The sequence below is a fragment of the Nymphalis io genome, chromosome 21, assembly GCF_905147045.1.
Source record: "Nymphalis io chromosome 21, ilAglIoxx1.1, whole genome shotgun sequence".
Classification (NCBI taxonomy): Eukaryota; Metazoa; Arthropoda; class Insecta; order Lepidoptera; family Nymphalidae; genus Nymphalis; species Nymphalis io.
Genome location: NC_065908.1, coordinates 1,156,882 through 1,171,235, shown reverse-complemented (window position 1 = coordinate 1,171,235; position 14,354 = coordinate 1,156,882). Strand labels below are relative to the sequence as shown.

At 34.5% G+C, this 14,354-nt stretch overlaps 1 protein-coding gene across 1 annotated transcript in view; it reads right to left on the bottom strand.

Moving 5' to 3' along the window:
• Window positions 1-2,389: 2,389 nt before the first annotated feature.
• Window positions 2,390-14,354, bottom strand: part of LOC126776735 (uncharacterized) — a 39,012-nt gene continuing 27,047 nt past the window's right edge. The window contains exons 2-7 of the mRNA XM_050499446.1: window positions 12,155-12,361; window positions 7,493-7,596; window positions 6,968-7,171; window positions 6,761-6,843; window positions 4,693-6,662; window positions 2,390-4,609 (exon numbers count right to left, since the gene is read on the bottom strand). Coding sequence (XP_050355403.1) covers window positions 2,721-4,609; window positions 4,693-6,662; window positions 6,761-6,843; window positions 6,968-7,171; window positions 7,493-7,596; window positions 12,155-12,338 — 4,434 coding nt within the window. The 5' untranslated portion in view covers window positions 12,339-12,361 and the 3' untranslated portion in view covers window positions 2,390-2,720. The remainder of the gene's footprint in view (window positions 4,610-4,692; window positions 6,663-6,760; window positions 6,844-6,967; window positions 7,172-7,492; window positions 7,597-12,154; window positions 12,362-14,354) is intronic.

The following is a 14,354-nucleotide window of genomic DNA, read 5'->3' as shown; positions in this document are numbered from 1 at the left end:
ATGTAGTTTGTATTATGAAAAGTAAAAAAAGTCTTAAATAAAAATTAATATATTCGTTATTTTGAATCAGTTTCGCTATTATTTTAACCATATATCACAGACAAGCCAATATGAAATGCTTTAGCAAACGTTTATTTAATTACATAGTTAAATATGTACAAAATATATAAACACTTGATTTGTGATTAGTTTTAGGCAGCATATTTTAATTTAAATTATAAAAAAACTTCGGGCGGAAAATATTGTAAGTGCAATATCGTATTGTATAAATAATACGACATTGCATATTCGATTTAGTTTATATTCAAATAAAGTTCAAGCAAATGTATAGATTATTATTTCGTCCAAGGATTATTTTATTCATTATTTAATACAGTAAATCAATGATTGCAAATAGTATATATAAATAAATATAGAAAATTTATATTTTTAAAAGCAATTAATTAATCGAATTTTATCGGTCAATTTGGTCACTTGGGAGATTATTAGGTTAGATAAAAGTAGACATTATATTTAACTACGTGCATTTTATCTTCTTTTTAATTAATTATTCTTTAATTATCTGTGAGACTAATGTCATTGACATATTGAAAAAATAGAATCATTTAAAAAAATACATTTTGCAAAATTAAACAATTGATACACTGGAATGTTATGATATGCGTCACTTTTAATAAAAATACTTTAAGCGATCAGGCGCAAGAATCATATAAAATTATTTTACATAATTTGCTTTGTATTTAATGGACTTAAATTCTATTTGACAATTTCAACGAACGATATAATTTCATACGAAAAAAATGACCTAAATACTTTATGCTATTCGTTTTGTTTCCCGTCTCGTTACGTATTGTGTTTAGTGACAATTGCCTGTGTGTTAAAAGGTGAAAGGTCGTTTCGCTTAAAATTATATCAGCTCAATGAAATCACTATCTTATATTATCCATAATAGTTCAAACATATAACGAACATATGTCATTTTATAAAGAATACAATAATCATTGTGCAATTTATATAATTTTTAGTATAATCTATATAACTATTATTATTTTCTATTTGCAAGTATGCGTACCCTAATGCGTTCTACTCTGTACATTTAATATGTCCCTTTAGATTTCTTGAGATTCATTTGTAAATACTTACGTCAGTTCAATATTAAATGTACAGTCATATTGTACTATACTAACTTTAATTGTAATCTCACTGTTTTTGATAACATAATTAATCTCTAATAGCTTTATATACTTACATAGCGATTATTTACATTACCAAGAATTCTTAAGATCTTTTTAGGTGTATAATTACGGTTAAAATTCGAACGACACGAATATTTGTTAAATGTCGGTAATATTAGAGTCGACATTTAAGCGAAGCAGATAAGTAAGATTTATCAATGCTTGTCGTATTGCGTCTATATCTATTGTTACCGACTTAACAAGAGTTGTCAATTTTAGCCGTAAATATTATTTATATTATTTATCACGTGACCCTTATTGTTCTTCATAGACGAGTCTAGAGATAAATTGTAAGCTGATTTGTAATAATCTTAACTATTAATTTAGCTATCTAAAATGTATTGAAAATAAACTATGTAATTCGTTTTTTTTTAGTTTATCGTTCACGTTGAAATCAATGAAAACACATTTGTTTAGGAAGTAAGGAATGAGATCAAATATCGTTGCTTAAAAATGTTCTCACCAAGATACACAAGGGTATTGAGTATTTGTACTGTCAAGTATTACATAATTATGCTGAAAATTATCTAATGCGCTAATTTGACTAAATTCTAACCTCAATAAATGGTCCAACTTTTGGATAAACTAAATAGCTGGAGGTGATGGAGGATCAAACAATATGGACCCTTCCCTATATGTTTTACGAATTGAATTACACCAGCGAGGCCAGCTCTTTTGATTATTTAATACTGAAAATAATTACAAACAATCCAATTAGATTTGTCGATTTATTCCATATCCAAGAATCAAATAAGCGAATTCAAAAGCAATATATAGAGATATGTTATTTAAAAATCTAAATTAATTTAAATATGTTATTGTCATAGAATAATTTACAACGTTCAATTAATCAGTGACTAGATTGAATTTAAAAATAATCTTGGTCTCGGATAATGGTATAAATCGTATATATTATTGAGGATTGATAAAGATACAGTAAAATTACAATACATCTGTAAGTATACGTGAATGGTAGATTATATTTAATAAGCTATGAATAGCTTATATTATATTGAGCCACTGAAGTATATATTATATTTACTATTTAAAGCTCTTAGTTTTCATTTTTATGCAAATTTATTATCGCATCGAATACCAAAGGCCCTCGAAGAGAATTTAGCCGTAATTTTTGACTATTCTCTAGAGCGGGCGACGAATATAATAGAAATAACGCCTATCATGTATCAAGTACCTAGGATATATTAAAATCAAAAGCTTTGCTTTTGGCCTTTTACATAGAGTTACTTTATCTGATCCGTTGTGAACGTGGAGTGCCTTTAACACTAGTAGAGTTCGAGAGGAAGGTCACTTACATGTTATCACTGCACTTTTGTGTTCAGTAATTAATGTTCTTAGCTTCTTCTATGAGATTGTAAAATATGAATTGTAAAACAATAGTTACTCTTCTTAAAATTTAAGAGAATAAAAATAGCAGCAAACACAAACTTGAAACGAGCGTCGAGACGAGATGTTTGTTTTAGCATACTAAATAGTCCATACTTGTACTTTTTCCGCGATAACACACCAACTCGCTTGATCGTAGTACGACGACACAACGTGGAGGCTTTCTACATATTTTTCTATTAACTGGTCCAATTCTCCTTTCTTGAAAACATGATAATACCTGTGGTATGTAACTGCACCTCCTTCAGATGGCAAGCTGTCTGAGCCATCGCTCAGTGAGGGCAAGAGAGGGGCGTGGGGTATGGGTCGAGATGTTGGGGCAGGTAGTATGGGGGTATCTTCAGATGACGATCGCGTTTCTAACAATTTCCTGTCTTTGGAACATTCACTACATGAGGGCAATGAAGCTAAGCTTGCGCATCCAAGTGACGCTGTGCTTCCAGTTTTATCGCGACGACTCCAATCACTACCTGCAGAAGTATCAGTGGATTCAATAGAAAATCCTGATTTCAAAGGCGCAGTGCTGGCGCTCGATCTTGAAGTAATAGATTCTGGACTTATTTCCATTTTATCTAAATCACTGGAGTCTGTGGACTGTCCGACTTTTAATGAAGATCGTTTGTCAGTACTCGTGCAGAGAGAGTCAACACTTATCTCAGATTCTAATGAGTATCCAGTTTCTAGTGACTGACTTGTATCATATGCACCAGATTCAATAGTTATTTCAGGATTACCGTTACTAGATGAAATAGCACTGTCGTCATCCGGATTTTTGGTGTCAATGTCTGGAATTTTATCATCTGTGGTTGGGTAGCTAAGTGGTTTAATATTGTACTGAATATTGGTACAATTGTTCAAGTAAACGTCTTCCTCACTCGTCACTTTCATTGTCTTTTTGAGTTCTCTGTATTTATTTATAATCGGATCAACGTCTTTTGATCTCTTTTTGTTTTTTGTTTTAGAACTACATTTCGGAAATAGTTTGTTTATATCAGTTTCTTGAGTATCATGTATAGATGTTATGTATTTAACCTTTTCATCTATTATTTTACCAGGTCCCTGGGATTCCATGCTCAATTTATTATATGGTTCTTCGAGGTGTTGCAAGCTGTCGGATAGTTCATCGAGAATTTTCTGTGTATTTCTATCTTCTTCTTCACGTTTTAATCTAAGGGATATACTTTTTTCGCTACTGCTACTACTTGGAAGATCAAAGTCTTCTTCGTTGATACGTTTTGAATATTGGTCGATTTCTTGTAATAGTTTTTCACTCAGTTTTTCAGCAAATCCAGATAAATTATGACTTTTATCTTGTTGATCCGTTACCCAGTCTTCTTCTTTTGTCAACATATCCGATTTACAAGTTATTAATGGCTCGTTTTGTATCCTGTTAAAGCTTTCTGATTTAGAAATAGATTTTTCTGAATCTGTACTAGATATTGATAACGAATCATATGGAAGCCTTGTAGGACTTCTATGGGGTTTGCTTAAATTTTCATCTAATGAGCGACCTTCGGGCCGATTTGGAGAAAGTCTATTTAAACTCCACGTAGAGTTACTGGTGCTTCCTTGCTTTGGAGAGCGATCTTTGGATCTTCGTCCTGGAGACAATCGCTCTAAGCTAGATGAACTCCCACTCGAACTGGTTTGTGATTGAGATCTTGATTTATCCTCTAGTATTCTTAAATCTCCAGGAGATAATTTATTAAGACTCCAATTACTGCTGCTACTACTACTAGAAGTTCCTTGAACAATAGCTATAGCCTCAGAACTTTCTATTTTTTCTAAATTTCTTCGTTTAGATATTGGACTTGATTTAATTACTGTTTCACATGTCTCGTCTAGTGAATGTGCTACCTCTGCGACAGCTTCTATTAAGCTCTGTGGTGCACTAGACACAGTTGGAGATTTATCAGAAGAATTCATATCGTCACTTTTTATTACTTCCAATGTTGGTGGATCTGGAAGATCTATAAAAAAAAAACAGAAATATTAATTTTATGTTAACTGAAACTTATAAATTATAATTAATATCAAAATTATTATTACACACCTTTTTCCAAGGCAGTTTTTCGAAGTTCTTCCGGAACAACGCTGATAACGCTATCTACGGAATCAGGTGAAGATACACCACTTGAGTCGCTATCCATATCATCAGTGGCTGGATTAAATAACTCAAGTGACATGAGCTTAGGATGGCTCTTAGCGATTGGTTCAGCTTTATTTGTACCCCGTACTATTGGGAACGGCTGTCTTCGGCTAATGTTTACTGCAGGAATGCCTTTATTCAACATTTCCTTTATTTGTCGTATCCTTTCCTTTCTTTTTCTTTCGGCAGCTTTTGAGTCAAAGGTATCATTACTTGGAGATTTATCCTTTGATTTGAATTGAGGTATTTCTGGTAACTCTGCGACCGTTTGTAGGGTAATTTTTGGATACGGTTTGACATCTTGTAGTAGCACTCGAGGTTTTAAGTCATTTGTTTCTGCTGTTAGTTTATGTATTTCTTCAATGTCTTTATTGATTTCAGCAATTAATTCTTTCGTCACCTCAGTTGGTGTTTCTTCTTCTTCTTTTATAGGCGGGATATGATCAATCTCATTGAATATTTCAATAGGAGGAATCTTATTTATAAAATTCTGCACTTCTGGTTTCAAAATATTTTCCTCTGGTTCCGGTTTTGGAGGGGAATTAGGTTGACTTTTTGACTGTGGTTTTAGGGGAACTACAGAAGCATTGTTAGAAGTTGAGTAATTTTTTAAACTGTACTGAGCTACCAAAATTTTATTGTGTACAGTGCCAGGTGTTTGTACTGCATTAGGTGACGCTGGTGGTCTTATTAAAGGAAAGACTTGTTTGATTCTTGGAGATGGTAATCCCGGTGAGTTTTTCAGTCTTGGCGATGTTGGAACTGAAGATACCTTGAGTCTTGGAGAAGTAGGGCCTGGTGATAATGGTGTTGGTGACAATGGATCACCCGTACTATCCGCTTTTGGTACATATATAACTGAAGCAAAACTATCCTCTGAGTCAACACTTGTGTCACTTTGCAGACTACTGTCCTTGGAAGAATCTGAACCATCTTCTCTAGAATGTCGTCTTTCAGGATAGTTTTTCTCACTACTCGTATTATTGTCACTTGGTGTAGGAACTTCTGGTACCGGTCCATGACTCTTCCAACCTTGGAGCATTCTCACGAACACAGCTACTTTATCTATATTCGTTGTAGAGGTTTTGAACTTGTTAGTAAGGCCGTTTTTTAATGATTGAAATTTTTTCGCAGTTGTCGCTGATGTAGAGAAAATCGAGTCACGAATTGAATCGAGTGCACCAGGTCTACGGAATAAATATTCTTCATTTAAAGACGCTTGTTTTTGTATATTTTTCCTGAGTCGCTCCTTTTCTCGTAATCTTTCTACGGACATAAGTTCTTCATTCAACGAAGACTGCTTAAATACACCAGGTTTTTTAGAATGTAGTTTTTGCGTGTGAATTTTAAAATTAGGCATTTCTTCAACCATAATTTTCATGTCTGTAGGTTTATCTAGGTCTTCTTCAGCATCGTCTTCGTTTATGGATTTCTTTTGTTTGACGAGACGCGGTTTTTTACGTTGTTCTGTGATTGGCTGAACTGGTTGCTCTGATGGAACTGATTCGTTTTCGTCACCGCCTAAACTTGGAAGGCTTGATCTCGATCTAACTAGAGCACGACGTTCTATATCAGCGATGTCAGTAAGGCTACGTGATTTCAATGTTGATGATTCGGATGGTTGTGATATAAGTCGAGGTGGAAGAACTTCATCTAATCGCCTCAATTCTATGGGTAAGTCTGCAGCTGGAGGTTCAGGACGAGTGCATTGTCTTTGTGTCGCTCTTGCACTTATATTCCAAGAAGTTAGAAACGATCGACGTCCAGCCAAACGCTGGAGAGCCCGTCTGACAAATGAATAACACGTTTCATTTGGAGAAGAAAGTGAAGATGATCCCGGAGAACCATCCCGGCTCTTCCACGGCTCAGAGCAGCTGTAATAAAATTCAAATTGTAAACTAAATACGTATTAATGTGTAAACTAAATACGTATGTTGTACTATAATGGATATACATTCAAAGTTTTACTCACTGTTCATATTCCACTGAAAGAAAACGAGGGGCAGGAGGTGGAGGACACAGAGTTGCTGGACGATGCCATGGTATTAAAACATCCTGTAATTAATGAAACCCTTATATAAACCGTTATACAATTCCTTTATATAAATAATTTCCATTTATTTAATCGTTTATGTATAGGTATTTCATTAAATATATATTACGATTCAAAGATATAAACCTGCGAATGAAAGTTTCGTCCTTCGTGCTCCATTGCCCAAACTGTCAGTAGTAATCTACCACCTATCCTCGTTATCCGGGCTAGTTCTCGTAGCGCCATCGCACGACGTTCGACCGTCGCAAAATGGTGAACGACTGCAATTGACAGAACTGCGTCGAATGACTCGTCGCGGAATGGTAAGCACAAGTTGTCACATACCACCACCTTAAATTATAACAATAAGATTTTAGTGAATTGCTTAAAATGACAAAGATTAAATTATTTTATTTATATGCGATGCGACAATAGTATTTAAAAAGTACTTTTTGCTTATTTGACTGATTATCTATCTAAACATTTATGTTTTCCCCACAACCTACAATATGGGTACCTTCAAGTCAAGAGTGAATAGGCATCTTCTAGGCAAGGGCGCTCCACCTTAGACTGTATCATCACTTTCCACCAGGTGTGATAACAGTCAAGCGCTAGCTTATATATTTAAAAGATAAATGTTAATATTTAAAGTGATGTAAAATTAAATTATACCTCATTATTATGGTGATGCGCTTGCGTAGCTAACCGCGTGCATCGGTCTCCTCCTACCGCGAACACGGACGGATTCACACTGAGGTACTTCCCATTACCGCATCCTAAATAAAAAACAAAATTATATTATTTATTTGAGATTTATAAATCAAACGTGTCGATTCGGTTTTATCGAAAACATACTTTTTATAATTATTTTATAAGGTTATATGCATACTTATCGATGTCTCTTTATATTTTTATATAGGTGCAATTATTTTATTAATATTAAGTTTTCTCGTTTTATTTTTTTGTTTGCGATGTCTGTTATATCAGCCTGTGAATGTCCCACTGTTGCCTCCTCTCCCTTTTTTGAGGAGAAGGTTTTGGAGCTTATTCTGACACGCTGCTCATTGGAGCACATGGATGCACATTGGTGCATTGGTGGAATACACATGTGGCAGAATTTCAGTGAAATTAGACACATGCAGGTTTCCTCACGATGTTTTTCTTCACCGTCAAGCACGAGATGAATTATAAACACAAATTAAGCACATGTAAATTCAGTGGTGCTTGCCCGGATTTGAACCCACGATCATCGGTTAAGATTCACGCGTTCTTACCACTGAGCCATCTACATATTTTATTTTATGCAATTTTATGCAATTATGTGCTAAGATATCCAAAAGTTTTATGTCAAACTCATTTGTATTTAAAGTTTTTAATGAAAGGTATTAATGGGATTAGCATTCAATATAAAGTTCACAAACTACCTAAATCGGTAATAACCGTAACCGTACCGTAACCGTAACAGCCTGTGAATGTCCCACTGCTGGGCTAAAGGCCTCCTCTCCTCTTTTTGAGGAGAAGGTTTAGAGCTTATTCCACCACGCTGCTCCAATGCGGGTTGGTAGAATTCACATGTGGCAGAACTTCAGTGAAATTAGACACATGCAGGTTTCCTCACGATGTTTTCCTTCACCGTAAAGCACGAGATGAATTATAATCACAAATTAAGCACATGAAAATTCAGTGGTGCTTGCCCGGGTTTGAACCCACGATCATCGGTTAAGATTCACGCGTTCTTACCACAGGGCCATCTCGGCCGGTAATAAAAGATTGACCAAATATTTAAATTTATGTTTTTTTTTGTCCGTGCCCGTTTTTAAGGAATTACTAACATTCCTATTTAGCTCTCCAATTAAGCGTACAGCTTGTGTTAGAAGCTCAAGGATCGACCCTGCGAATTTTACATCGCTCTGAAGACATTAAACTAGTGCGTTATTGACGCTTTAAAATAAAATAAAAACAACGTATTTTATATTATCTTTCATTTATATAGTAACAATAATCAATTTTTAATTACATCCAAAAGACATGTACAAAATTTTAGTTTGCAATTTTATTTTAAGCTAGGTTTTTTACATAAGCAACATAGGTGGTGTACCTCTGACTCCAAAACTAATATAAATTGTAATAACAGAGTCAGAGATTCCTCGACACTTAATTGAGTACTAGATTAGAACATATATTACGCGTATATTATGTAGTCTACATGTATAAATTCTTAATAAAACGATTCACCGTTTTAAACTAAACTTATTATTACGATACGGTAGTCAAGATATTTGTTCAAGACAAAAAAGCAAGCTATTATTAGCCAATGTTTTTGTTTATAGTATAGGAAGGCGGACGAGCATATGGGCCACCTGATGGTAAGTGGTCACCAACGCCCATAGACATCGGCATTGTAAGAAATGTTAACTATCGTCTACATCGCCAATGCGCCACCAACCTTGGGAACTTAGATGTTATGTCCCTTGTGCCTGTAATTACTTGTATTGGTCAGGGGTAGAATATATGATGAGTGGTTGGTGTCTACCCTGACGGGCTTGCACAAAGCTGTACCACCAAGTTCGCAGCATTGCAGTAGAAATAATGACAATAAAAGTATAATAGAGCTAGACGAAGGAAATCTGTTGACATTTTACGCATGAAGTTCATTGTTAGTTCTTAACCACGTTGGGTGTAAATCTAGCGTAAAGTCCGACAAAATGATAATAAATATATGATCCCATAAAAATAATTTTTAAAATGAATATAATACATCGAGAAACTTTAGTGTGTACCAATAATATTTTTTTTAAAAGTCGTAGTACTCATGTCTCGTTTTGTAAAGTACGCAAATGGAGGCGTATACATAAACAAGTTTTTTTTATAGAATAGGAAGGCGAACGAGCATATGGGTCGCCTGATGGTAAGTGGTCACCAACGCCCATAGACATTGGCATTGTAAGAAATGTTAACCATCGCTTACATCATCAATGCGCCACCAACCTTGGGACCTAAGATGTTATGTCCCTTGTGCCTGTAATTACACTGGCTCACTCATCCTTTAAACCGGATCACAACACTACCAAGTACTGCTGTTTTGTGGTAGAATATCTGATGAGTGGGTGGTACTTACCCAGACGAGCTTCCACAAAGTTTAACCTATCTACCACCAGTAGCGCTAACATCACAACGTGTTTTAACATTTCTAGTGCAAAGTATTTGCAATTATTATATAATATATAATAATAAAAGATTAATATGCAAAGCTAACTATATATATAAATAATATATTTACCCAATAGTCAGGGGCCATCTGAAAATCAGTGCTGTGCATTAGCACAGCTTATACTGAGATGAACCCCTTGCTACCTACACTGTATTCTTTAAATTTAATTATTTTTCTTCTGTATAATCTATGTAATGTATGTGTGTAGCAAAATAAATGGTATAAATGGTATAATTATAATCTTTACATTATTGTAATTTAGTTAATTACAAATATACCGTTGAACATTAATCGATACTAACTCCTTGCTTTTATCTTCTATATAATTGTATATAATAATTGAATAATTAATGAAGACAATTTTATTAGATATTCAAGTTTATAAATAGGCAAAAAATCACGGAAGCTTAATAAAGGTTTTCTTTGCTCAAGGAAGAATTGCGTAGTCGAAAATAAAAGTAAAAAAAAAAACGAAGCCGAAACTAAATACTTAATTGTGTGGGTGTAAATGCCACGATTTTTATACTCGAATAAACTCGAGATGTATATTTTAATAACATAACATTTTATCTAGTTAAAATAAATAACAAAAGGTTAAGATAATATTCTTTAAAAAGTTGCTGTTGTTTAGTGGGCGTTGAAATATATTCAATTTTATGGAACACGTAGGTGTTAACGATATCATAAGATTCTAGAGTTGGCGTTTGGAGCTACACCGGCCATGATTAATGTCTGCTACATTAATTTGTACATGGTATTTAAACTTAGTGGTAGGGTTTTTGTGAACTCTGGTTATCTACCACTATACAATCACCTATGGTACAACCCACTTATTATTAATTCTACCGCCAAATGGGGCACAAGAGACAATCTCTTAGTTCCTGAAAGTAAGTACTATCTTTATGTGGTCGGTGATCTATTGTGGGTGGTATTTTTTACAGTGTCAATGTCTTTGAGCGGTGGTGACTTACAATCAGATGAAACCTTTGTCAAAATGGTATAATAGGAAGGCCTATTTGAAATTAATATACTTTGTTGGCTAAAAATATTTGAAAATTATACGTGACAATAGTTATAAGTACACAAATGTTATAAACGTTAGTGACTGTTTAGTTAAATAATGATTTGGCTCTTTCTGTCATTATTGATTTGACATTCGAAAGAAGAGGACGGCATTGTTTAACTAACCACCCGCTAAACAACGTTTAATAGTTACCTATTAAATTTTCGAAGATGTGATTAAAAATGAGTATTGCGATTTTAAGTTTGATCTTACCTACGCCTAAAGCTAACGCCTAAGTATATAAAAGAATACCTGACCGACAGATTAATATGTCAACGCACAGTACGATACACCCGTATGAATTGTTGCATTGCATGAATGTATTTTTAAGCTGTACTTTTGCACTAAGTAAAGAATTTCTAAAAATTGAACCCCTAAAGTACCCAGTGATAAAGTGGATGAAAGTTTGTATGAATATTCTTAAATTTTAAAAAAGAGCTATTACAAAGCAATATTATATGGAGATAGAAGACTTTGTAAATAAATAATAAAACTACATATTTGTTTTAGATATAGAAAAATAGCGTCGAATTAACCTAAAGTATTAAAAAAAAAATTTTAACTCATAAAATTACACAGTCGAGTGATCTTTGACTAAGTAGATCACAGGAGTGCCCACGCTCTTTCATTTTCCTTTAAATATTCATCAGTGACTTGGTATTAATCTGTTGATGTAACATATTTTAAACATACGCGTGGGAAGACAACGAGCTCGCCCCCGACGTCACGGCAACGAGAGTGGCCGGGTAATTTATTTCAATTTACTAACCGATTGGCTGTCACGAGTTGTAAATAATGTATATTACTATTATGGCCGTCACGTTGGTCTGGACTAACTTATGAGGCTAAGACTCCGTGTTCAGTGGCAGTGTTACTCCTGTGCCTCGGAAAGCACGTTAAGCCGTTAGTTCGCGCCTGAGCTCTTTCCGATCGAGGCAGCTGGCCGTCGTATTGGATTATGAGAGTAAGGAAACAGCGGATAGTGGTTTTTGAGCACTCTCATTGTTACCGGTCACACCCAAGAAACTGGCGGTAAGTGTAGAACGGGGTTAAATCTCACCGATGTCGCATACGAGGCTGCCGGGCTCGAGGTCGCTGAGGAAAGATCGAACGGCGGGCGCGGGTGCGCAGGGTGCGTCGTCCTCGCCCGCCTGCTCGTAGACATCGTGCACGTAGGCGCGCTCGAGCGCCGCTGCGCGCGCCGCGCACTCTCCCGCGCCCGCCTCCGCGCCGCCATCCGCCATCACCGCACCGCCATTGCACCACGCTAAAATATTAACGTTCATGTATTAGATTTATAAATGTTTAAAGGGAATTACTATAAGAAGAGTCGATAATGATCGACTAGATCGCAAAGTGTTGAAAACTGATACACTAATGAATAATAAAATATTTTAATGCGTGTTTACTTTCTTCCCTATCTTTGGATGTGTGTAATCTATATTCCGAACCCATTTTCATAAGTGCCTTGATATAGTAAGCATTGGTACTTATATAAAATATGTCTTGGTTTTTGATTACTAACTTAAGCTTATACATAGATAGTTTTCGTCCACGGCTTCCTTTTCAAAATTTGGCCCGCCCAAATTGTGATAACAGCCTATAAATTTGCCACTGATGAGCAAAAGCTTTAGCATATCTTCCAACAGTGATTCCTTCCCTTGTGGCAGAATTTTAGCCTCCACATGCATGTTTTTCATGATGATTATATTACGCGATTAATTATAAAAACAAATTAAACACAATACTGTACTTGTGTTTCGCTGGGGATTGAACCCTTGATCTTCGGTTAAGACTCAGGTGTTTTATTTCACTCAGCTATCTCGTTAACTTTGATATTAGAACTTTGAAAGTCAATTTAAAGTGGATATAAGTAGTTAAGTGTAATAGTGTTGTATTATAAATAAATATATATATTATTTAGAACTGTTTGTAGTGATTAATATAAAGGAAATATTAGCAAATTGCGTTGAATATGTAAAGCAAAGGTTTCCTATTTATTATCCATATTGTATTTCTCATATGGCATATAATATAATATAATATAATATAATATAATATAATATTTTTTAATATATATTGATATATTAAAAAATATTATACTATAAGTTACTTCCTTGGTTTACTTAAGCACAATTAAAAATATCGTATAATTATAACAAGTCGGTCAGTCTCTCAAAGGACTAAGCGAGTTCCGTAATAAGGTTATATAGTAATTGAATAGATATGCATTGATGTGCAAAGCAATATAGGTCTTGTAGCATTATATTAAGATATATATTAGTATAATAAGTATGTAGCCATGGTAACGCATCTAGGACGATAGCAGGTCGGAACCTTCACCTCTTTCCCGGGCGTCTGGTGGAAGCGATTTGAAATTTAAACCGTGCCGTTTTAAAGCTGATATTTCTCGTGGGAGCTTAAACAAAATATGAAAAATAAATATGTAATGTAAAGTCGTCATTATTAAGACTGTTTTTATATGATATAATTCGTATAAAGTTTGTTGGGCGTGTCAGCTTGAATGTGTGGAAATATTCAACTCAATCGGTTGAGCGAAACTCGCATAAAAAGTTGTGAAATTCACACAGAGTAAAAACTCTTCTACTATATTTTGATGTATGATTTTGTTACACTTTCATACTATTCTATTATGATACTCTGACGTCATGTTACATCGAAGTAGATATCCTTCATGAAATAAAATGCTTTCTTTTTTTTTTCTTTATAGAATAGGAAGGCGGACGAACATATGGGCCACCTGATGGTAAGTAGTCACCAACGCTCATAGACATTGGCACTGTAAGAAATGTTAACCATCGCTTACATCACCAATGCGCCACCAACCTTTGGAACTAAGATGTTATGTCCCTTGTGCCTGTAATTACACTGACTCACTCACCCTTCAAACCGGAACACAACAATACCAAGTACTACTGTTTTGCGGTAGAATATCTGATGAGTGGGTACCAACCCAGACGAGCTTGCACAGAGCTCTACCACCACAAAATGCTTTAATTGTGATCGGCGAAACGGTTTCGAAGTCTATTAATCTTAAGAGATACTAACATCCATTTGTACATGTCGCCCAGTGGTCGAAATTCAACCATATAAAATTACATATATTTTATATTTATTTCTTTATATTTTTGTGAACTATATTATGTAACTATATTTAAGATATTATCGGATGTAACTATATAATTATATATTTTTTTATGTGCCAATAAATTAATCATCATTGAAAGTATATTATAAGT